This window comes from Typopeltis vanoorti, chromosome 10 (genome assembly GCF_054136105.1).
Source record: "Typopeltis vanoorti isolate ZY-2024b chromosome 10, IOZ_Tvanoo_1.0, whole genome shotgun sequence".
NCBI lineage: Eukaryota > Metazoa > Arthropoda > Arachnida > Uropygi > Thelyphonidae > Typopeltis > Typopeltis vanoorti.
The window spans coordinates 71301421-71327124 of NC_143558.1; the positions used below are offsets into that span (position 1 = coordinate 71301421).

At 35.8% G+C, this 25704-nt stretch overlaps 1 protein-coding gene across 2 annotated transcripts in view; it reads left to right on the top strand.

Moving 5' to 3' along the window:
• LOC150102499 (transcription factor YY2-like) overlaps positions 1-20376 on the top strand; it is a 222848-nt gene extending 202472 nt beyond the window's left edge. For both annotated transcript variants that reach the window (XR_016548910.1, XM_090398774.1), the window contains one exon: positions 18838-20376. Coding sequence is in view for 1 of the 2 variants with exons in the window: in XM_090398774.1 (XP_090254900.1) it covers positions 18838-18904 (67 nt within the window). In the remaining variant the exon portion in view is untranslated. The remainder of the gene's footprint in view (positions 1-18837) is intronic.
• Positions 20377-25704: the final 5328 nt, after the last annotated feature.

The following is a 25704-nucleotide window of genomic DNA, read 5'->3' on the forward strand; positions in this document are numbered from 1 at the left end:
ACATACACGAAGACGTTTTGTGTATTTTGTTTTTATTTGAAGGAGCGATGAAAATCCTTTCTCACAAAGATAGGTTGTAGAGAACTGCATGATGATTTTCAATGCTTCAGATAATTTGGGAAATTCACTTCTCACTGAAGGCAAGATCAGGGAATTGCATTTTAAGTCTATTGTCACTTGTAAGCTCAATTGATTGTTCTTTTTTCGATTACAAAAGGTTGTTCTCGTGACTGCAAGCCTGAAATAGATCGCGAACCCACAGAAATTTCTTATAAAAGTTATTCAGAAAATATGTTTCAAAATTCCCTTTCAGATTTTTGAGATGGTCACAAACCCTTTCCAGAAACTCAGAATCAATAAAAATATCATTTTCCACTAACAAGGATTCCAATGTTGGAAAAGGTGCAAATTGTCTGTCTTTTACATAATTAATCCATAAAACCAGTATTTTCTCGAATGCGTTTATTTTGTCATAGGCATCAAGAACAGTTAAAGAATTTCCCTGAAGGGAGAGATTTAGTTCATTTAATTTCAAAAAAATGTCTGAAAGATAGGATATTGTTGATAACCATGCTTTGTCAACAAGGAGTGATGCAAAATCAGAATTACGTTCTTTTACAAATAATAAAACTTCGTGCCTTAATTGAAATAACAAGGTTATTTCAATTAAGTTGCCCCAATTTCAATTAAGGCAAGAAGTACTTTAGTACTTAATGACTTAATTAGCAAAAGTTGTATATATTCACTGCCCATTTCATCGCAGAGTACTGAAAATAACCTGTTATTTAACGGTTGAGATTTAATAAAAATAGCTAGTTTAAAGCGTTATATAGCACAGTTTTAAATTCTGGTGGCATTCCTTTGGAGGCTAATGCTTCCCTATATATGAGACAGTGTACCCAATTCATATCCGGAGTGAGCTCCATCCGAACAGAAGCCTATACATATTTCCCACTGGATCCCTTGGTGTATTATGTAATTATTGAGAGGGAAATATTTCTTCTCCAGTCGTTCGGGATGGCAGAGTTCTACAAAACAGAATAATCATTATGAATGTTATTATCATGCGCATATCTTACTTAGCATATTAACTGCGCATCGCTTGTAACATCAGTAGTCTCGTCTATTTGTAACGCATAATAAGAGCTCTTCTTAACTCTTTTGATTAATTGAGATTCTACATCACTTGCCGTATCATTAATTCTGCGACCGACAGTGTCATTTGAAAAAGGAATCAGATCAACATCTTTTAGTAACTTGTTACCAAACATCGTTTTTACCACATCTTTTATAGCTGGAAATAGCAAATTTTCCCCGATAGAATGAGGTTTCTCTGCTTTTGCTATGTGCAAACTTAAGAGATAGGATGCTTCTAGTGCCTTGCTATTAATGGAACCCATGGCCAAAACTATATCTTTCCCATGATTTAATGTCCCTAAACATCGCTGAAAAAATTCAATTGGCTTATTTTTCACATCACAATGTTTAGTTTCTAAACGTCATCAAAGTTTCGCAGGTTTCATGCACTCGTTCGACAACACTTCATAACACAAAACACATTGAGGTTTCTATTCACTTTCATCTCCACACCAATTAAACCCGAATTCCAAATATAAACCGTTATATTTCCTACTGTATTTTTTTTTTTTTTTTTTTGAACTGCTTGTTTCTTCTTTAATAGTATCAGATTTACTTGCCATTACAACAATTGTATCACAATTAGGGTTAGCATCACCTGTTTCATTTGCTTTTCTTTTCAAAGTCCTAGTTCTAAGCAATTTTTCCATTATTAAAAAACGTTTCCGAAAAATATATAAACATATAATATGGTTCACTTCACCCCTCCTATATTATTGTCATTCTGCCACTACAAATTTAGTGGCAGAATGATAAAAAGGGTGAAGTGAACAACAATATAGTTTTATTGCTTCCGCCTTTGAACATTCTGACGATATTTGTTGTCGTTGTTTTTTTTCAAGTCTCCATTTGATTTCTATAATTATTACTTACTTATTCAATTTTAATTGGTTTAGATAATTAAAATATATATATTTATTGAATTAATTTAAGTCTGCCTGCAGACCACCTGTCCCATCGTTGTGGACCACAGGTTGGGAAACACCGTGTTATATGATATGTTATTCATGTGCAAACTTTGTTTGCTTACACTTGGATAAAGGATGAAACCAAGAATATAGTTTCTTGGCTTCTTTAATTTATAGTATAACCAAGATTTTAGAAGAAGAAGTGGAAAGATTTCAATATTTAGGTAGCTTGATCTCAGAGATCAAGCTACTTTATCAAGAACTATATTTCTACTTCAGATTTGGACATTAGGAATAGAATAGGCAAAGCTAAACCGGCATTTATGGAAAGGAAGAAAATTTGTATAAACAAGAATATTAAAATAGGTGTTAGAATTGGAATAGTTAAAGCAACAGTTTGGAGTATTGCAAGTTATGGAAGTGAGTCATGGACACTCAGAAATTGAGAGATTGGAAATGTGGTGTTATAGAAAGATGGAAAAGATTAGCTATACATAGAGAATATCAAATCAAGAAGTTTTAAGAAGAGTTGGGATGGAAAGAACACTGCTCAAGAATATTATGCAGAGAAAGACTAGATTTGCAGGACATCTTCTGAGAGATTCTTCTGGACACCTGACAAGAACTATATTACAAGGGAAAGTTGAGAGGAAGAGAAGACGTTGAAGACCAATTAGAGAGTGGTTCGATGACATCGTGGAATGGACTGGTTTAAGAATGGCTGAGGCGACAGACAGAGAGAAATGGAGAAAAGCTGTTCATCTGCTGCAACCCTCTTGCTAGAGAATGCTACCGGAAGACGATGACGATAACCAAGTAAAAAAAGAAAACTTTCAACATCTGTTTCTAATTCAGAGTATTTTAGTAATAAGGTGTGACACCTTTTGATTGCTTGTTATATGGGAAACATATTACTTCCACATTACTTCAAGCTTGGTATCTCTTCTAGGTGGCTCTCACTCATGAGGCCTTATTAAATGTTAAACCGGTCATGTGCAAACTTTATTTGCTTACACTTGGACAAATGATGAAACCAAGAATATAATTTCTTGGCATCTTTAATTTATAGTTTAACCAAGAGAAAAAAAGAAAAAAAAAAACTTTCAACAAGTATATTTCTCTGGGTTTATGCATCTTCTAGTATAGTTCTGTGAACAGATAGTCTGGGTGTTTTCCTTGTCATTTTGGAATACCACGTATACTTGCTCATTTAATTCATATACCCAGCTGTGTATCTTCTGAATTCTCTATATTCTTGCTTAATGTCACTGCATTTCTTTATTAGTTCTTCAGTAGTTAGTATCATTCATTTTGTTCTGGGATAATGTAGCAGTCTTGGTAACCAAAGTTTTTGCTGCTATTTCATTGATGGCAGATTGTACAATATGTCCTGCTCGGACCTTTGGGTAGTTTATTTTGCAATGCCTCTTTATAATGAGTTTCTAGGATATCAAGAGTGAATTCTTTCCATTGAGGTGTATTTACTATTCTTATGTCTGATTTGAAAGCATCAAGGTGAATTATATGATGTTAATTTGTGCGATTCTATACTCCAGTTTTGTACTGTTCTCAGATATCTGTTTATGGTTTTGTTATTCTCCCAATACTCTGAACCTTTTCTTAATCAACTCATTGCAACTTTTAACATACCTTTCTCTAGTTTTCCTCCAGGCCCATTTGCTTTCAGGTTTATATGAAAATTTTAAAAGCAATTACAAAAAAAAGAAAAAAAATTCATTTACAAATAACCATTTTCATTATGCAAGCACTAGCAAGATTACATTTCAAACTTGCTTAGGAAGCCATTGTTAAAATGGAACAACACCATTGGCAAGTATTTGTTGCATTAAACAGATTTCAGAAACATCATTGTGTACACATTAAATGTGATGACGACAATATCTAGTCTTTCCAAGTCAACCCCCATCTTTCTGTGGTAAGGCTTTTTTTTTTTTTTTTTTTTTTTTTTCCCCCACAAATCAGGTTCTTGGAAGGTGAATGTTGCTGCATTATAAGGTTGTATTCCCTAGTCGGAAGAAATGTCATCTCAAACTCTGAGTAATAGATGACTCACCATGTTTCATCTCTGTTTTCCCCACCTTTTTTTTCACTGTATTTAAATATAAAACAGAAAAATGGTCTTGTAACCCTTTCACTAGGTTGAGTTGTACTCAAACTGATTGTAACACATCAGGAGGCTTCCTAATCATCTGTAGAATAATCCTGCTACTGTTTACTCTACAACCACATTAAGTCTAATAGATGTTTAGTGGAGTGGGTAGAAAATTATCTCTACATAGGTGACGAGTATCATTCATCACTTGGAAGTTGTGCATTGAGACTTCATTGTTTTTATTTTTTTATCATTTTTTTTAAAATTAATTTATTTTGCCTATGCCTAACACAAGGTATCAGAATGCTAAAACATGTCAAGGTTTCTAAGTCTCCTTTAAACTTTTAAAGGAGACTTAGAAGCTGATCCAGTCATTTCTGAAATCTTGAGACATGTATAAAATATTAATTTTTTCCTGTGTCTTTTTAATGTTAATCTTGTCCACAAAACATTGGAAATCTGTATTGCATTGGTATTAATAATGCACATCGGCTAAGAGCTAGATAATCCAGAAATGGTCTCTATAGGCTTCACACTGGAAATGAAATTTATCTACCACCATTGATTTCATAAATATCTGCCCATGATAGGATTTAAACCCATAGCTTGTTAGCTATCTCTTAGGCTTACGAGGCTTAACAAGTTGAAAAGTATTTTCAGATTCTTTCAAACTTCCTAACAGAATAAAATATTTATTTAGTTTTTATTTCAGAAAATATTTTATTTAAATTTTCAATTACTTGCACAAGTTTGTTCCAACTCTGCTAGTACTGCTGTAACACACACGAGTACAATATGATATTGCCTTTCAGTGTGAAAGATCAAGGTTTAGATTCTGTTTAGGACATATGAATCTATAAGAAGGAGGTAGAGTTTTTGTCTTCCTTGAAGGGTAATTTATTCACAGAACAGGCAAAAACTAAATGGAGAACCCATGTGATTGATTAATAAGCACAGTATCCAAACCTTAGTTGTTTCATCCATAATCCCAAACTCGTTATCCATCTCTCTGCAGAATATGTATTTTAGAGCATGATTTGCACCACACTTCTACATATGGCCACAGTTCTCAAAATCTGTAGTTATAGTAGAAGTCTGTTTTCATATATTATAATTAAAGCAGGCAGTTTTTCTTTTGTTATAAATGAGCATACAAGGATATGGCCACAGTTCTCAAAATCTATAGTGATAGTAGAAGTCTCTCTTCATATATTATAATTAAAGTAGGCAGTTTTTCATTCCTCAATGGTACTAGGATTGGGAAATCACTTTGTTACAGAAAATAACTAGCAAAATGAATTTAGCATGCACAATGAACAGATAAAAGAAAAACCAAACATGGAATCAAGTAAATATTCTGCAATTTGCTGATTGAGACTTCAGAATTTATTGCTTCAAAGAAACAGATTCTAGCCCTCAGAGATCTCCATTTCCTGGTGCAGTCCACTCTGAGGACAGTGTTTTGGGTGGGGAGTTTTACTGGGGCAATACATCTGTCAAAAGGTAACTAAAGTGAACTCAGCATGGATAGAAACCTTGTGTAAAGCAAAAGGGCAAAAGCTGGCTTGATTTTGATTTTCAGTATGGACCACAAAGCAGTGCCTATCGATAGTTTTGATTTTAAGAGTTTTAAACAAGATATATCAGAAAAGTTACTACAGGGATAACTGGCTTGTGTCAACCCAAAATTCATAACACCACCTCTTTCTGATTCTTCATGTTGGTTCTTCCTATAATTGTGAAGCAGAATTCGCCAAGCATCGGTTTGTTCACCAACTAATAGCAGACATGAGCTAAGTTTAGATTGTTGTAAGACAGGTTAATTTTACTTTGCTGTAACTAATCAATGCACTAGTAATCCCTCAGTACAAGGGGAGCTGCAAGTTCGGACACTTGATACGTGTGCTTGACAGAATGACCTGGGGTGCAGAGTTACCATCCATGGAATTATGACTGAAATGTCTCTAAATTAAGATGCTCTCTGACCACTGTAATGATACCATTCATGCCTTACACATTCAAAGGCAGAACCAGCTTTTGTGCTGTTATGGTGGGATTGCTCTGGTGATGAGACAAATAAAATGGGAGCAGTAAGGAAGCCATTGCAACCATGCGCCTCCACATTCTATGCTGCACCATTCAGATGTAATGTGCATTCACCAGATTGTCCACAGATGATCTAGGTTACTGGTCTAGGTGTCATATTTAGAAGAGCAGCAAACATACTGCAGTCTGTTTGAGACTCATGTTAAAGTAGTGGGCACTAGATGTGCCCACTACTTTAACAGGCACTGTTTTGCTCACCTGTTTCTTAACTACACAGTCATAACTTCCAGAAATTCCCCCTTGTTCTCTTCCATATAATGAAAAATTTCATCAACCAGTATTCTTTAACACCGTTTCAACAGTTTCTAGACCTTTATCATATCAACTCGTATTTCTCTTATCTGCCAGTGTCTACAGCCCTCATCTGAATTCCATAATCCCATTATCATCTTTATAAATCTTCTTTGTAGCCTTTCCACATTTCTCTGTCTCCTGGGAACCCAGAAAAGCAAATCTGTGTACATTAGTCCAAGTGCAATTGTATCAAGGCTTTGATGTATACTTTAATTACCTCCAAAGCACTGATGTTTAACTTACAATCTTTGCTCCATGATAACTGACATTTAGAACTGAACAGACTGAATAAGGATACAAAAACAGTAAAAGAAATTTGAAGTGGTGGAGGGGAATAGCATCAAATGAAAATGTCTTCAGTTTGAATGAAGAGTTATGGAACAGCTTTAACATAAACATTCAGTAAAGAAGACATATGAAAGTAATTGAACATACCTAATTCAGGTAATGATTTATTTTGTGTGCTTGTATTTTATTGGCAACAGAGAAAACAGCGAATTACCATTTTTGAACTTCCCCATAAGAACAAGCAATCCACATTTTCATGTTCTGATTTAAGTAAACTATAATTAATCCCCTGCCCAACAGTGTAGAGCAAAGCATTAGACAGATAATGAACACTTTTTTAAAATTCAAAAAAAAAAAAAAAGATTTCCACCCATAAAAGGTTGTACTTATTTCATGGGTGAAATAAGGATTCGATAAGTTAGGAAATCTGCTCTAGAAACCAAAAAATTTTTTCCTTGGACTATTTCAATCCCTTGAACACAGAGTAACAAAAATAGTCTAGTCCTTAGACTTCATGAAGAGTCACACTACATTGGGATTCCAAGTCACAACCTGTTTGTGGTAGAGCAGATAAAGTAAATTTTAGGTGGTATAGATGTTTCATCACCTAATGTGACACCACTACTCTACTTGTGTAATCCTAAAGTGTTCATATATTAGTATTTCTGGACCTACATTTACAGTTTACTATATTTACCCTTATACAATTTCCAGACCTCATCCTCCACCACCTGCTGCACTGTGCAGTAAATTCACTGCATCTGTCTGTTAGGCATCTTTCACTGTCTCCTGTCATCATATCCTATCTCCTGTCTGCTAATCTCTGCAGTGCATGTTTCTTCAATATATCTTCAAACTCAATATTCCAGAGGCTAGGTGCCATCTTGTCATTTCACCCGTGCATTCTCTCTTTCACACACTTATTTTTTTAAGTACAATAATCCATATAGATGGGAATGGGTGCCTTATACAGTAAAATTTATTAACCATATTAGTCAGCATCCTTCTCAATACAGTAATTTTCTGGGTAGCTTTGCACTGTGTCCTTTAAACTTCAGCTCCTTGTGTCTTTCACCTCCTTGCACAAAGTTCCTCCAATACATCTTGTTCAACCTTTACTCGCCCAAATGCATGACTTTGTAATGCTGAAAAAATTCCCATTCATCCACCTAAAGTCAATCAAGAATCAAGAGTTTCCTGAAATTGCTTTTCTCAAGGTAGTATCAGCAACAAACAATAGAATATCTCCTCTCATATCTTGAACTATTTCATCGATATACAGATTAAACATTAGTGGTCCCAGAACATGTTGGCAACATCAGAACAGGTGTCACATCTCAGACGCACCGTCTGTTCTGATGTAGCATTATTTTTGTTTTGCCTGTATGCTAACCTGTGGCTTTGTTATTCAATGCCAGTGGTTTACATTTCATATTTTTTAAAGCTTTAAGTCTATCTTTGCAATGTCAAAGAAGCATAACTGCAGTTTTAATGACTATCTCCAGAAAAAGTTCAAATTTATTAAACTGGACAAGCTGTGTAGTGATGAAACAAAAGTGGTATACCAACATTGTAATATCCATTTTTCCATTGCTCATGGAGGCAGAAGTGACATCAACCAACATCTACATAGCCAGAAGCATGTTGTTGTTGTTGTGGTTATAGCCTTTCGGCTGTTTAGGAGCATCTATATAAATATATAGCTGCTCCTAAACAGCATGGTGGTTTTCCATTGCCTTCCCTGCCATACTGTATCCTATGGCTATCCTGTGTGTTCATGGGACCAGTTTGCCTGCTTGTGGGATGAGAAACACTGCTGTCTATTCCCAAGACCGGCTAACTTGGCTATAGGTGAGGAAGATCCTTAAGCTCCTCACGTCGCCAACAGGAATCAAACCTAGAACACTCCTTCCCCAGGCATATCGCCATATGGTTGAAGCACATAGCCACTAGGCTAACCACATGGACAGCCAGCAACCTAAGGATGAGGAAAAGACTCTGGCTTCAGTTAAAAACATCAGCTCAAAAAACAACTGAAAATTATAGTAGATTCAGGAGAAATTAATGAGACTAAGTTTTTTTTGAGAATTTCTATGAAACCAGCTTAGAATATGTCAACCAGTGGAAGTGCAGTTTATGAATCACTGAGAAGTTCAAGTGGGTGATACTAAGCTACCTGAATGGAAAAATACAGTACAGCCTGAACGAGGAACACATCACACGAACAGAAACAGAAGAAACTCGTGTATTTGATCAGTGGACCCTCATAAAATCTATAATTGTGAGGCAGTTGGATACATGGAATAAAGAAAACATTCCTGTATCTGAGAGATGGGTACAGATTTTTTTCTGAAATGAACGAAAAGCGCCTAGACTTTCAAGGCTTTTGTAATATTGTAGAGTTTATTCTTTGTCTTTCAAGAAGTAAGCACCTGTTGAGAGAATATTTTCTGTTATGAACAGTATGTGGTCAAAGAAGAAATCTAGATTAAGTGTTGAGACAATGAGGGCTATGTTAGTTGTAAGACAAAATTTGTATCATGGAGTGTGAGAAGTTTTATGATAAGGTGTTGAAAGGCCAAAATTTGCTGCATAAGATCACTTCATCAGAGAAATATTCATGGTACGATCATGGTGAAATAGAGCCCTCCTCTACGTCTACCTAAATTTTTGTATGAGTTCTGTCACTGAAGAATAATGGTAAGCTCAATATGTTTATGTAATGAAACTTCTTTTTTATCGTCTTATTTTTTCATGAATACAGAATATTACATACCCCTGTCCCGTTTTTGTCTCAAGGAAATATGGTCAGCCTATATATTGGGCTATAAAATATGGACAGATCCATAATATTCTCCATTTTAGTATAACTATATATAAGGGGGACCGGAAAGTAATCAATGATTTTTAATAGGTCATTTTTAGCTGATTGTTTTTTTCTTAAATAACACATAAATTATTAAATTTGATTTTTATTTAAATATTAGCATTACTTTTCTATTTAAAAAAATCTTCTTTTTTTTTTTTTAATTTTAGATTATTTTTTTTAATATGGCAGACTTTAAAGTTGAAGAGCACCATTTATCATATGCTGTTTTTGTTTCACCAAGGAAAGAATGCTACCGAGGCTACCAAAATCATTTGCTCAACTTATGGAGACATATTGGACGTTAACAAATGTCAGCGATGATTTAGGAGATTTGCAGGGGAAAAAATTTGATCTCACTGATCATCCTCGATCTGGAAGACCTCTTACTCTAGATGACGATGCTTTTAAGACTTGTTGAATCAGATCCAAAACAAACCATACAAGAATTAGCAGAGAAACCTAATTCATCATGGTCATGAGACGTATTGAACGTTAACAAATGTCAGCAATGATTTAGGAGATTTGCAGAAAAAAAAATTTTGATCTCACTGATAGTCCTCAATCTGGAAGACCTCTTACTCTAGATGACGATGCTCTTAAGACTTGTTGAATCAGATCCAAAACAAACCATACAAGAATTAGCAGAGAAACCTAATTCATCATGGTCAACTGTCCAAGAGCACTTACATAAGAGTGGCAAGGTTCTTAAACAGGGTATATGGGTACCGCATGAACTGTCAGACAACAATAAAGCACAGAGACGGACTATTTGCAATTCATTGTTGACCTGACAACAAAATGACCCCTTTTTGGAACAAGTCGTAACTGGTGACAAAATGGATTCTGTATAAGAATATTAAATGCAAAAAACAGTGGCTTTCTCCAAATCAAAGTCCAATTCCAACACCTAAAGATGGACTTCATCCACAAAAGGTTCTGTTGTGCGATTGGTGGGATATTCATGGAATTATTCATTACGAACTCATGGAACAAGTTAAGACTATCACAGCAGCCATCTACTGTGAACAATTAAAGCGACTACAAGCATTGTTAATCAAATGTCCTGCACTTGTCAATCGAAAAGGGGTAATTTTGCAACAAGATAATGCAAAACCACATTCTGCAAGAATGACTCAAGAAAAAATTAGGCAGTTAGGATGCCTAACTGCCTCCTAACTGCCTAATTTTTTCTTGAGTTGCTGGATATTGACCCTAGTGACTATCACTTATTCAGGTCCTTAGAACACAGCATAAGAAATAAAACCTTCCGTTTGCAAGATGATGTCCAAAGGAGTTCGATATCATTTTTTGCCTCCAAAGAAAAAACTTTTTTCAAAAAAGGAATTCTAAACTTAGTAGATCATTGGAATAAGGTTATAATTAACGATGCCGATTATAGAATTGAATAATGTTAATTTGTTCTTTAATAAAATTTATATTGAAAATGTAGTTCAAAAAATTAATTACTTTCCAGTCTCCCTTATATATAGTGAGATTATGAAGTATGAATTATTATTATAAATTGTTTTTAAAGGGGCGTAATTTATTTCCAAAAGAGTAACCAGTTTTGTTTTATGATGTTAGGTTATACAATTCCAAAAAAAAAAAAAAAATAAAATAACACTACACTGACAGCTGCTAGAATTTTGGGAAACTCCAATTCTTTGTCATAAGTAGTGAATAAATATTCTATATTTCAACAAAAGGTAGCCCTATATTTATTATGGCATTGACTCTCATAAAAAAAAAAAAAAAAAAAAAAAAAAATAAAACCTTCTTCTGCAGCTTTTCCCACTTAAGTAGGGTCGCTGTTTGTGGTGAGTCTCCTCCGCAACCTCCTGTCTTGGGCTGTAGCCACATCCAAGTTCATCATCCTCGAGTTCTCCGTCACTATGTCTTATTTGGCCGTCCGCGCTTCCTCTTCCCCTGGACATCCATCTACATGGCCTTTCTTCCCACATACTCTTCCTCCCTCCTCATCACATGACCAAACCCTCTCAACCTTGCCTCCTGTAACTTTCACCATTCCCCTTACATAATAATTTCTCACACGATCCTTTCTGGTCACACCACACATCCACCTAAGCATTATCATCTCCACTACCTCCATCCTGGTGATGTTATTTTTCCTGAGGGCCACAGTTTCCATAGCATATGTCATAGCTGGTCTCACTACTGTCCTGTAGATTTTGCCTTTAAGATTGATCGGTACCCTCTTATCGCATAGCACTCAGACCATCTCTCTCTCCAGTTCCTCCATCCTGCTTGTATCCTGCATCCCACCTCCTTCTCGGCCTCACCTTCATTGTTGAACCTAAGTATTTAAAGTCACTTACCTTCCTGATGACATTTCCTTCCAGCTCTAGATATGTCTCCTGGTTGCCATCCACTTTGCAACACATATACTCTGTCTTACCTCTGCTCAATCTCATACCTCTCTCTCTCTTCCAGTACTTGCCTCCAACTTTCCAGTTTAGCTGCCACTTCTTCTCTTGATTTTGCACACAGCACAATGTCATCTGCATACAGCATAGTCCAAGGCGCATCTGGATAGGCTTAAAATATTGTTTATACAGTTTTGCAGATTTCTCTGGACACTTACAAATAATTATGTAACTATAGTTCTTTCATTCACATTTTGTGAGTATCAAGAATTTGGGACTTAATTAGAAATGATCACTGAGCAATTTTGGTTTAGATTATAGCATCAGTGAATGAAATTATCTTAAGAAGCCCTGATGAACATCATAATAAGATGTTTCCACTGAAAATTTTACTCTTTTAATTTCACAAAAGAGACAAATGGACTCTGTGCAAACCACTCATGACAGATTGCAAAACGTACAATACATCAGTGCCATATGTGATGAGTAGTTTTTGTAGAAGCAGAATGTGGGCAGCTATTTCGAAGTATACAGATGGGTGGTTTGGTAACTTTGAATGAGAATGGGAAATAGATGATTAGCAATTGTTTGTGCTGTTACAAACTTGGATGAAAGTGATGGACTGATGATAGCCAGTTCAGCAGGACATTCTCCATGGAAATATATAGGTCAGACATGAGGCTGTAGTTGAAAGAGTGTAAATCTCTTAAAGTTGGGTTATTAGTTGATCAGATTGTGCACCACTCCAGATGCTGTAGCAGCATTTTGAGGGCAGAAGATTTGGGATTTATTCAGTGTTAGTAGTTGGATAGAGACAAGAACTAATGTCTTGAACAGAAAAGTGAGTTTTTTAAGCTGAAGAAATACCAGCTGAACTATGCTTGTGTAAGATGAAACTAGCTGTGTGAGTTAGTTCAACAAGAGAAATATGATCCTGTTTGGATGTCTGAATAAGGTGAAGATGAAGAGTGAATGGAAATGAAGTGAGATCTTTCTTACAGGACTGTGTTTTGGTGACTGCCTTCTGCTACTGGCATGGCTATTTCAGTCACTTGTACTTCTCTTATTCTCTCTCATTCTCTTGTACTTAAATGACCTTCTCCCACAGACCTCACATCCTATTCAGAACTATACTCATGAATATACTCCATTCTTCATCATTTGACAAACCTTATAGCACACAATCATTAGAAGATTTGACAACTATCAAACTTGGTTCAAATCCATGTTCTGCAAATGCCCTCCGGCAATAGATGAATTCCATTGCCCACACTGAGACCACCATCCTGCTTCTTGAAGGCCTGAAGTTGCTTAAAATTCCATGTTTGGTTTCTAGAGCAACCCATGGTACTAATGTTTAATGGGCTTAACAGCCTTTTGTTAAGGATAAGAATATATATAATATTCTCACACACATAAGAGATGGCAGAACCTATAGTACTCTGCTGTTGAAAAGTTGGGAAATAAGTTACCCACAGATTCAGTTCGTTATGCAGTTGAACTTGAAAAGGATGTTGGACAGCTACTGCTTGTGTTTTAACAGCCCCAATAGAAAATGGACGAATGATGTATTTCAACTCAGTGGAGCAGTGTCTCTAGATGTTTTGCATTAAAGTAAAAGATAGAAAGATGTACAGTAATTTTACCTTGTACCTATTTCTCCAGACTTATTGAGAAGGAAATATTGCTGATTTTATTTAAAGTAGAGGAAAATTTAATTAAACTTTCTTTTTTAAATTCATAAGAAAATCAGCTGAGTAAGAGAAAGTCTGAGACCCATTATATAAATATACTTTCTATCTAAGAAGTAGAAAAACTTCCAACAACTATTTCTAATCCAGGGTATTTTAATAATAAGGTGGTGTGACATCTTTTGGCTACTTGTGTATGGAAATAAAGAAATTGCATTACTTCAACCTTGGTATCATCTCTGGGTCTGACTCCCACTGATGAGACCTCAATAAAGGTCGAAACCAGTCTGGGTAGTGACCCTTCCCATAATGCACAGCATTATACATGCACATAAGGATATGTGCTTTGCATTATGGGATGCTAAGGAAAGTAATATGAAGTCATTAGCTTCTGTATATGAGTTGTACATCAGGTGCAAACTTTGTTTGCTTACACTTGGATAAAGGATTAAACCAAGAATATAATTTCTTGGCATCTTTAATTTATTCTATCCAAGAGGCTAGATGCACTGTGAGCCTCTGTGTGTGTGTGTGTTCTGTTCCCCAATGAAGAATAGTTTCAGGTGATGTTCATGACCTCAGTCATTCTTGAATAACTGCCTTGGTAAAAATGTATCAAATCATCTTGTAAAAGATAGAAAGATGTAATTTGATATGATGTTTAAGAGTCTGTTATTTGGTGTAGCTTGTAATGAATATTATATTTTGCCAGAAATGGCAAAATACATGTTTCAATCCAAGGTTGTGCTCCTGGGTTATCCTTTGCCAAGAGGAGTGTCCTGATTTAAGTATTGTTGGCAGTCTTTCTTAAATCAGTATACTCCTCTTGGCAAAGGATAACCCAGGAGCACAACCTTGGATTGAAACATGTATTTTGCCATTTCTGGTCCTCCTTGGAAGTTTTTCATCACGTGAAAGAGATGCACCAGCCAGAATAGTAATCAATCTCCTTATTTTGGTATTTTGAAGAAAAAAAAAATTCTGTGCGTGGTCTCTGTACTAGTATTTCCAGAATATCTATTCCTTATTTCGCCCATAGTACTAATGTTCTATAGGTTTACAGACTTTTGTGGGAGTGATTCACATATTTATAAAAGATTTGGTTTAAATTATTTCATGTAGGAAAACATATGTACTCCTGTTCCCATCCATTTCTCATCCATCCAAGATTGGTTTTTCCTTTGATTATGGGCTTTACACCATTTAATGCAGCTGGCTTGTCCTTACTCTGCTGCATCCCTCTAGGGCAGAGGTGGGAAACCTTTTTTCTGCCAAGGGCCATTTGGATATTTATAACATCATTCGTGGGCCATACGAAATTATGAACTTAAAAATTACTAAATGACTTAAGGAAATTATAACATACAATAGAATATACATTAAATTAAACTTTAATATATTTCGGCAATGTCACGTTGCCATCTTCAGAGGAACTTACAATAAAGACACGTGCACGCAGGCACTAAACACAGTATATAAGAAACGAAGCGAGGAAGCTATGGTTTTCCCTAGAAGTCCTGATGGTGCCCCCCCCCCCCCCCCAGCAGGCTATGTACGTATTCTTGGCTGTTGGGCTGAAGGTCCTCCTGATGTAAGCCTCCCAAATTTGGGGCAGTCTCATGCAACCAAATTTGTTGAGATTTGGCATGTTTCTTAGGGCTGGAACTGATTCCACTAGATGGAATCAGCCCCAGGTTGTTTTCCTCTTTTTCCGGGGTGAACTTAATTCTAGGGTGTTGGTTGGTTAAGTGTGTTAAGAAGGAGAGGAGTGCATCAGAGCCATGTGGCCAAATAGCGAACACACCATCAACGTAGCAAAGCCATATGGTTGGTTTTTGTGGGTCTGAGTTTAAGGCTTTCTCTGAAAGGTCTCCATAAAGAAATTGGCCAAGGGTGGGGAGAGTGGTGAACCTATGGATGTCCCCTCTATTTGTTTGTAGAATTTTCCCGGCCAAACGAAATAGCCTGAGTTCATTGCGAACCGAAATAGGGCTGAGATAACGGGAGGAAATTTAATGTATATTCTATTGTATGCTGTTATTTAGTAAGCATGTGCAACCAACGTCTAAGCCTTTCTACGAGAACATAAAAATCAGCCTGCTATATTTGGTCAAACATTTAATTAATTCACCTCTATTGTGATGGCTGGAACTGCTTCTATTTGGTGAGGCATGTGATGTTAGCTGGTATTGATTATGTTGCTACTCGCAACTGCTTTTCCAAGTTTGTGTTGGTCAGTCTGGAGCGCAGCCGACTCCTTACGATGCTGCAAGCAGTTTTGAAAAGAACTGCTCGCAGCAGTAAGTTGTTCCAAACACAGATGCATATTTTAATGCATGTCTCCTCAAATTGGGAAATTCATCATTGCTTATGTAATGTTTATAGAACCCAAGCAGTGGAAAGTTGTCGTACCTTGCTTTTAGCTCATCATCGCTTTGCAGCTGAATGATTTCATGTTGTAGGTTATCAGGCACATCAGTTGGTTCCACATTGAAAGGTGTAGCAAAGATGCTCACTTCCATTTATTTACTTTTCATGTCCTTGAATCTTTCATTAAATGCCTCAATTAGTTTCACACGTTCACCAGCATGTTCAAGTGTCGTAGAAGGCTTTTGTCCTTCCAGAGTGGGGAAATGCACCGTGTTATTCCTTTCGAGTTGCACTTTTATTAAATTTAGCTTCAAATGATTTCGCATTTGAAAGCAGGGAGCTGAGAAGCTGGTTAGGGCCCTGCAGCTTGACGTTCAGCTCTGAGAGGTACTTGGTAATGCCCACCATGAATGCTAGATCACACAGCCGCTTGCTATCATTGAGTTCCCTGACAGGTTTTCCCTTCATCTCCATGAACTGCTTGACTTCATCCTGCAGTTTGTAAAACCTCATGAGCATGTTCCCGACACTCAGCCACCATACTTCATGTGACACTTCTGTTGACATCACATTGTTGCGCCGCAACGACCGGACAGAGACTTTCTTGGTGCATATGATGCAATGGCATATAATTAAATCACTTGGATCAAGACTGAGACGATTCAGTTCTCTTTTGACAAATGCAATTAACCCTTTTTACGAGCCAACTATGGCTGGTGCTCCATCTGCAGTAACGCTACTTTTCAAATGTTAGCTCAAGTTTTTTTCATTGATAAAACAAGTCCTCTTGTAGTGACATGCATGGCTTCCAGTGACAGCAGTTCCTCTCACATGTCAAAATCTGCAGTTATCCCACGAATGAAAACGGCCAGTTGAGCAGTATTTGTTATGTCTGTTGTCTTGTCACAAGTCAGAGAGAAAAATTGGGAATCTGCAGAATCCTTCAATGTTGTTTCAATATCTTGTGCTAAGTCAGTAATCTGATCTGAGATAGTTCTCCGAGACAAACTAACACTCTGAAACAATTTTACTATGTCTATTGCTAGCAACTCTGCAGCAGCCACCATGCACTCTTTCACAAACTCTCTCTCTACATGAGGCCTCAGCTTCTTTGTGATTAGCTCACTCACTACATAACTCGTTTGAATAACATTGTCTCTGTTACAACGAGGCCTAGTGAAAGCAGCTTGTTGTGATTCCAAACTCCGCTGAAGAGCATTGATTTTATCCACATGCATTTGGCCTACCAATTCATTGAGTTTAGCATGTTTTGAGCTGTAATGAATCTCCAGATTGGCCTTTTTCATTACTGCTTACACATCGCCACAAACTAGGCACATGGGTTTGCCTTTGACTTCAACAAAAAAAATAATCATTTGTCCATTTCTCTTGGGAAAATCAACTTTTCTTTGTAGATGCCATTTTAAGATGTCACACCACTTAAGTTTTACTTGGTCACTATCCTGTGTGTGTTATCAGTGATGCAATTATTTTGCTTTGATCACTGTTTTAATCCTGCATCTTGTATTTGGAACATATCCAACATTCGTACCATCGACTCTCGAGATCTTCTCATTGGCTGCCACAGCAGCCGACGAGAAGCATACGTGTCTGTCCTGTCATGTACTCGTACATGTCCTGTCTATCCCATAATGGATGTTCCTTGCTTGTCAAAAAATTTACTTCATTATTATGATTCAGTTAATATAAATTTATGTTGCTATGAAAAAAAGCTCCTAGATTTATTGAATTTCAAGTCCCGCCTGCGGTTTGCCTTGGCATGGCCAGAGCAAATGATTTTGCAGGCCTTATACAGCCCAGGTGCCAGATGTTCCCCGCCCCTCTCTAGGGGTAAGTATTTCGTGTTTTGAGAACTGTGTCATAGGGCCAGTTCACCTGTTATGAGGGATTTAAAAATACTCTACCTTCATGACCCCAATAAGGGATCCTCACATCCTAGATGATTTGAACCAGGATCTTTTCAACCAAAGGGCTTGTCTATATCAACTGAGTTAAAGGGGGTTCTGTACTCATCACTATGTTTTTTGTTTAGAAAATAATGTAGAAAATCAGGTATTAGTACTCTGTCAACCACTTCCTCTCTGAGATGTGCTTTTTTCTTCATGTCAGTGTAAATTTGTGCAGAATATTTTGTGAAATTAGCTGTTTCCTTTAAAAGACGGCTTTCAATTTTCTTATACTAAATAGCATTTTATTTTCTTGATAGTGACATTGTTTTGTCTATTAATCTCTTTAAAATAAATTTTCAGTATATACAAACTGTTCTCTTTCACTATTGGTGTGTTTTAATTCTGAAACTTGATTAATACTGTTTGAATATAGTATGTAAATAGTCATTTTACATATCATTAAAAACTGTTTAATGTTAAAATAAAAATACTAAATCAAATACTCCATAATTTATCTCACTTCTGTTTTATATTCTTTGCAGAATATTTTATGCAATGAAAATTTCTTTCCAACAATTTATACTGCCTTACAGGAAACTGAATTCAATGTATTTTAAAATTTTATATATATTACCATATTTTGAGTTAAATAGCTTTTAATCTGCATTTGTATATTTTTATTGATTTAATAAAGCAGTTTTCATAAGTGTTTTATGATATTCTTTATTTACCAATTCAGATTTTATAGTAATTTTTGTTTTTAACAGAAATAATACCCAGAGGATTGCTGCAGTGGAACCTCAAAAGATTACTTTCTCATTTGGGCAAGATTAATTGGTTACTAAACTGTCACAAAAGCAGGAAAGACTGTGAAATTGTATAAATCTCCTTGTGCAGAAATTTTGGAAACATTGCCCAGATTTCAAGAATAACTGTTTCACAATAGTATCGAGTACTGATGCTAGCTCGTTATTTGGGCAGATACCTCATTATCATTTGAATATATTGGAAGAGGATAGAGATATGAATTTTGGCACCTGTGCTTTCATTTGGTCCATGATGGCTGTCATTGAGACTTCAGTCTCTACTTATTCACGCACTTTATAACCATTGTTATGTTTGTGTAATTGTACAGAGGTATTCCTAGCTTGTGTATCATGCAATTTGTTATTTTCTTTTAGTTTCCATAATGGAACGTCTGTGATTTTTTATATATATATATATATATAAAGAGTGAGGGAGAAAGTGAGAAGATAAAACGTGAGTGAGAAAGAGATCATTGTACTGTAAGTCAAGAAATTGGAATACAGTTATATCAACATTGTAAATATGAGACATTCAAAGAAGACCCAGTGCCGAAGTCAGCTTTCTTGTGCCATGCAGTGCTACTAGTGGCAAGTATGTGTTGATCAAATAAACTTTCATAAACTGAAGAGTAGTTCTGTCAGTTGATATACATCGGAAACCAAGAAATTGCCAATGTTTTTGTATTTGTTAAATAACAAAACAAAACTGTGTGATGACTGTATGTATTAATTATCAATTAATCCCTTAACTAATAGATGAATTTCAAACATTTCACAATGAAATATGCTAATTTATATATACCGTTAGTTGGTACACATCTAAATTTCTTGGTATACAGTACTTGCTGTTATTATTCCAAATACCCTTCATTAGTGTAATATGATACTTTGAAGCAGTAGTGTAGTAGTGGAGCAAGAGAAATTGCAACTTCTTTTACTTATACTGTATAAAGTTCCCTGGAAGTTATTCCTTTTGCATTTTAAGCATCTAACAGATAAAATGTTGTGCTCTTATGCATAAGTCCACGTATTTTGGTTTTTTGCTGTGCTGGTCTGTAATATTCTAAATAGCCTTGTATTTTTAACACCAGAATGTGCCAGTGCTGAATGTATTTATTTTCACTACTGTTTTTGTTAATATATTCACTTAAAAACACCATATGTAGAAAAAGAGTAAGTGGGAGTAAGGGGAAGGCATCTCTAGTTAATAGTTGCATAAAATTGGAACCAAGATGTATCTTGGTCATTGAATTGCTCATCATAAAAATAAAGATCTTCCTTTTTCATGTTGAGCGATTATTGCTGTTGAGTTGATAAAGAATAAAATTTACTTTGGTTCTAGTGTTATTTCCAAAGTAATGTTTTATTATTAAACAGTAGCATCAGAGTAAATTTCAGTATTGATTTTAAGTTGTTGCAAGGAATTTTTCATTATATTTTTTTAAATGGATATTTTAAAGACCGAGAATAATAAACAAGATTGTTTGCAATATTAAGATATATCTGAACACCATTTTCTTTGTGAAAAATACATGTTATATAGTTTATGTGAATTCATCTTGATCACATTTATTCTCATCCCATCTTTATTCTTCAAAGTAAGTAGATTTTCTGTTCAAGTGATATGTATAAATTGTGTAAATTAATTACTTCACACAAATTTTTTGTAAATTAATCTAAAAATACACTGCGACTGGCCATGTATAAAACCTTTCAGCATTAACTTAAATGAAATTGTTTCCAACTTCATTTCTGTTTTTAACAGTAGTTGTAGCTCGGGGGAAGGAGAAAAGAGACCCTGTTCCATTTTATTTTTTAGCCCAGAGTTTGTTGCCAGAATTAATTCATTCCAAGTTTAGCATGCAATTTCTCAACATATCATTCAGCTGCAGCTTGTGTATCATCACCAACTTTTCATTATATTTATTTTATTTTGCATAAATTATAATATTTGCAACTTGAACCTATGGTCAGACATGGTGAAAAGCATTTGCATAACTATAATAAATTTAGTTTAATCCTTTATCCAAATGTGTGCAAACAAAGTTTGCGTTTGAAAGTATCTTCAGCACTGGGGTAAAGTGGTGCAACTCCTTGCAAAGGTGGAGCAAGTTACCAACACTCATATCTCAGTATCTCCCACAATGCAAAAGACATCTCCTTGCGGATATGTATAATGTTTATGCATTAAGGGAAGGGCCACAACCCAGACTAGTTTCGACCTTTATTGAGGTCTCTTCAGTGGGAGCCAGGCCCAAGTGCAGATACCAGGCAGAAGCATTAGCAAGGTCATCTCCTCCTATAGGAGCTGCCAAACGGTGTGCCACCTTTTTATTAAATTACTCTGGATTTAGAGAAAGGAGTTGTCCGGTGTTGTTACCACTTTACCCCAGTCCTGAAGATACTTTCAGACGCAAACTTTGTTTGCACACACTTGGATAAAGGATTAAACTAAATTTATTATAGTCTGACCAAGTGAAAAATAAACTTTCAACACCTTTTGCATAACTATAATAGAGCTTTCTTGTTTGAATGAATTTAAGAATTTTAATTTCTCTCTCATACACAAACCAAGAATTGTTCGCTTCACTTCTGTTGCATGAATCAGGATAAAGTTGGTTTCCATATTATTGACCAAATAGCATGACAAAAACTGCATTACTAATATTTGGAGATTGAATGTTTTTGTTGCAATAATTACATCCGTGTCTAGAATTTGTCATTGGACTTCAGTTTCAGATACCTAAGCCATACTATAGCCAAATATTCCACAGCAAAAACTGCTCTTCACCAAAACTCACCGGTGCCTTAAGAGATCTTGCAGTAATATTTTGAGCACAAATGTATGTATGCAGGGGCATGCCAAGAGTATTTGCTGCCCGGTGCAAACTTTTATCGGCTGCCTTAATATAATTGTATAATCCAAATTAGATATTAGCTACATAAAATGCGCCCGGGTGCGGTGTACCCCCCTCGGGTTGCCACAGCCCTGTATGTATGTCATATCTGATATGACTATCATTGACTTGGTTTCAGCATTTATCTTCTTGCAGGTTTTAGTGTTTGTGTTGTAACTCTTCACTTTTTTTTTCCCCTCTAGTTTCAAGTGCTCTCTTATTAAAAATGGTGATTAATGTAGACTTCTAACTCAGTAGGTTTTAACAAATTCTCTTAGTTGGATTTGAATCCCATCTAGGATATGAAGAACAGTCTTAAAAAAAATGTTTATGGTTAAATTATTTTTTTGGTGCATTTCTTATCTTAGTTTATTTCTATTTCTTGATTGATATCAGTTATACAGAAAGACAAAACAAAGATGAATACTGAAGTAAAATAAATTTATGATCGCTTTATGAAAATTAATTTTCTGAACATCTGAATTCTTATGAAAGAGACCTATATTTCAATTGCCAAATCTCTCACATTGTCTTGTGTGGGTATCAAGGGTGGATTGGAATTTTGGTAGATCCTAATGTTTTAAGAGCTGCTTGTGCTTTCGTGTAAAATGTCAATCTATGCAACCAATTTTGGAAACGCTTAGTTAAAATACTTTTGTCTGCTTCTGATATCACTTCACATGGATATCTGGAGTGGCCAGTTCTCAAAAATGTTTTTATAATCAGTAGATTATTTGGCAGGTGGGTAAACATTCAGTTGTGCCTGTGGGAATGGCATTTGTTACTAATGTGCTAGATATCTGGCCAGAAGAAAGACTTGCGGGTTAAATTCTATTCAACGAAATCGGGCCTGCTTTTTTTTTTTTTGAAACAACCCTACAACTCAAATTGTAGAGCTCACACATGTGTATATGTATGTATATATATATATACCGGTGATTATAAAATAATGTGAAGTGTTCAGAGCCCTCTAGCGAGTAATGTATTGGACAAAACACACCAATGTTCAGTAGCCATACACAGTGGAACATGGGGATTCGATTTCACGAAAAAAAATAGTACCAAACGTCGCCACCGGGGGAAATTTTGGCGCTGTTTTCCGAGTAAAATGCGTTAATTTGCATTATCACGTGAGCGATCATGCAATAAAAGGAAAGCCTGTGAGATTTCTTATCATTCGTAGACGAACTGCTTTTCGATGCCTCTTATCTTACATGAGTGCTTTGTTAGTCAAACTATTATCAGCTGAACAATAATGCCAGTGCTTGTCTTCGTGATTTTCGGTGTATGAAAAATTTACAAAAAGGACCCATTAGCGTAACAAACTTATGAAAACATTGTGACTTGAAACTACTGGAATTCTAGCAGTGCAGGTAGGCAGGGCACGCAAACTAATCAATCGCCAACAAGTTGCAACTGCTATTGTGGAACAGGAGATGACGAATATGTGGGGTACCAGCAGTGCACGAGCAATATCCCAGCAAACGGATATCGTATACACAACGGTGTGGAAAATCCTACATCAGATGTTGAAGTTTTAACCCTTATATAAAATCAGTCATGTTCAAGAATTGTGACCACACGAATCGGCTTATCTTTGAGATTCTTAGCACGCATGGAAGTGGATGATGCATGGCCGTGATTTTATGGAGTGACGAAGCGCGCTCATTTGAACAGTGATATTAACACGCAACTCGCATTTGGGCTGTAACTAATCCACGTGTGTCTGCAGATGCATATCCACTTGCCCAAAGTCACAGTGTGGTGCGGATTTACAGCATCTTTTATCATCGGTCCATACTTTTACAAGGAAAATCGCCAAAATGGACCAGTGACCTGTTCTGTCAATGTTAACAGGTATGCCAATATGCTACAGAACTTTGTGGTTCCACAACTGCAACAAAGATGTCTCCATTCGACCATCTTCATGCAGTATGGTGCACTACCCCACATCGCACTTCAGTTACAGCATGCTTTATGACAATATTTCTCTGAGAGAAGAATCAGTAGTCATGCATTTCCCACGCCATGGCCACCGAGATCGCCTGATCTCAATCCTTGTAACTTTGGGCTGTGGGGATTTCTTAAAAGCATTGTGTATCAAGGACATGTACCCGATATTCCAACTTTGAAAGATCGAATAACGTTATAGGTGAGACATCAATTCCGATATGTTGCAAGCCACTGTAGAAAATGTGCACTGCATATATGTAGTTACTGGAACAATGCTGGTCATACTGAACCTCATTTGTAATTAACAAACGTCATGAAATTGATGTGTGCTGTCTCTCATTTGCCATTTAGTCATTCATTAGTCACCTATTAAAATTAATTTGGCAGCGCCGAAATTTCCCCCTGTTGGCGACTTTTGATACTATTTTTTTCGTTAAATCGAATCCCCATGTTCCATTGTGTACGTCTACCGAATATTGGTGTGTTTTGTCCAATACATTACTAGAGGGCTCTGAATACTTGATGTTATTTTATAATGACCCGGTATATCACGCGAATGTTAGGTTCCATAGAAATACTTCTTTATGCGAGACTCAGATCACAAAGAAAAAGTAGGGTTATGTGTTGATAAATGATTTTTTTTTCTTTTTTTTAATTATATATAAACGATATCCAATAGAAATACAGTATATTTTTATTTAATTCATGTAAGTTAAAACAAACTATGAAACATACTCGGTATAAATTTCATTGCACATAATGATTAAGTGGTGTAGGCAAAGTAAAATAAAGTGCATATTAATCGTCATCACTGTCTTCAAAGCTAACTTCGAGATGTTCTTTATTTAGCAGTGTCCGGACGTAATTTGTATAAATCTTTTTGCATACTTTGGCTGGTTTATCAATAAGACCTTGCTTATCACAACGTTGCATTTTTTTTATTATGTTCATAATATCGAGCAAAACAAATATCCAATTGTCTCATGAATTTTCCATCGTGCTCAATTGAGGGATTATTATCCGTAAAATAACTTTCTTGCCAAGTCCAATTCTGCTAATTTCTTTGAACTGAATTCTTTAATGGATTCATCAGAATCTAAGGCAGAACTTTCTCCATAATTTGGTTCAACGTCATCTATTGTACTAGTCCCTCTTCATTTAAGTCTGTTTCCTAATCAATTAATTCACTAATTTCGTTTTCAACCATATCGCAAAAGCTCTGTAAATGACCATTACTATAAAAATAAAATTTTCACAAAAAAAAAAAACATTACATATTGCATGTGACCTACCACAAAATAAAGTCCTTAACTTGAGATTGAATAAACTTATGATTTAACTAAAAGTAATATATATTGAACTTTAATTGACCATGCTTTATAAACATATAATACCAACAAATTTCATCGACGTGGCTATCCGGCTTCTTCAGGGTTTATAACGATAAGAAAAAAAACTCAAAATGCCTAGTACAGAGAAAATGGAGTAACGCTATCGTATAAATTAAACATTAAAACAACGCGTAACATTGCACGCATGGAGCATGTGTTATTCACTTACTTTCGCTCACTACAGAGGACGCTCTGTAGTGAGCGAAATTAAATTCTGGCAAACGAGTGATTATTAAGGTTTTCCATGTCAGCTATTATCATTCCCTGGTTTCTCTTAAGATTTTCTCCAGAGTTCAGGACTACAACGGAAATCTAGGTAAGGCATGGAGCTGCTGTCCCAATCAATGGTATTGTTAGTAATCGCGAAACGATGGGCTAGAACTGTCTGTTCTGTTATTAACCTATATGTTCTTTTGGATTTCGAAGCTTCTCGACGTCTGTCCTATATAGTTTAGACCACAAGCACAAAGGATGTACACTCCAGAGTGTTTGAAAAAAAGCATTAATGTCTTTTGACCCTAAAACGTAACGGACAGTACCGGTTTGAACGCAACTCTGCCATTAAAAAGGGTTAAAAAGTTTCGCGA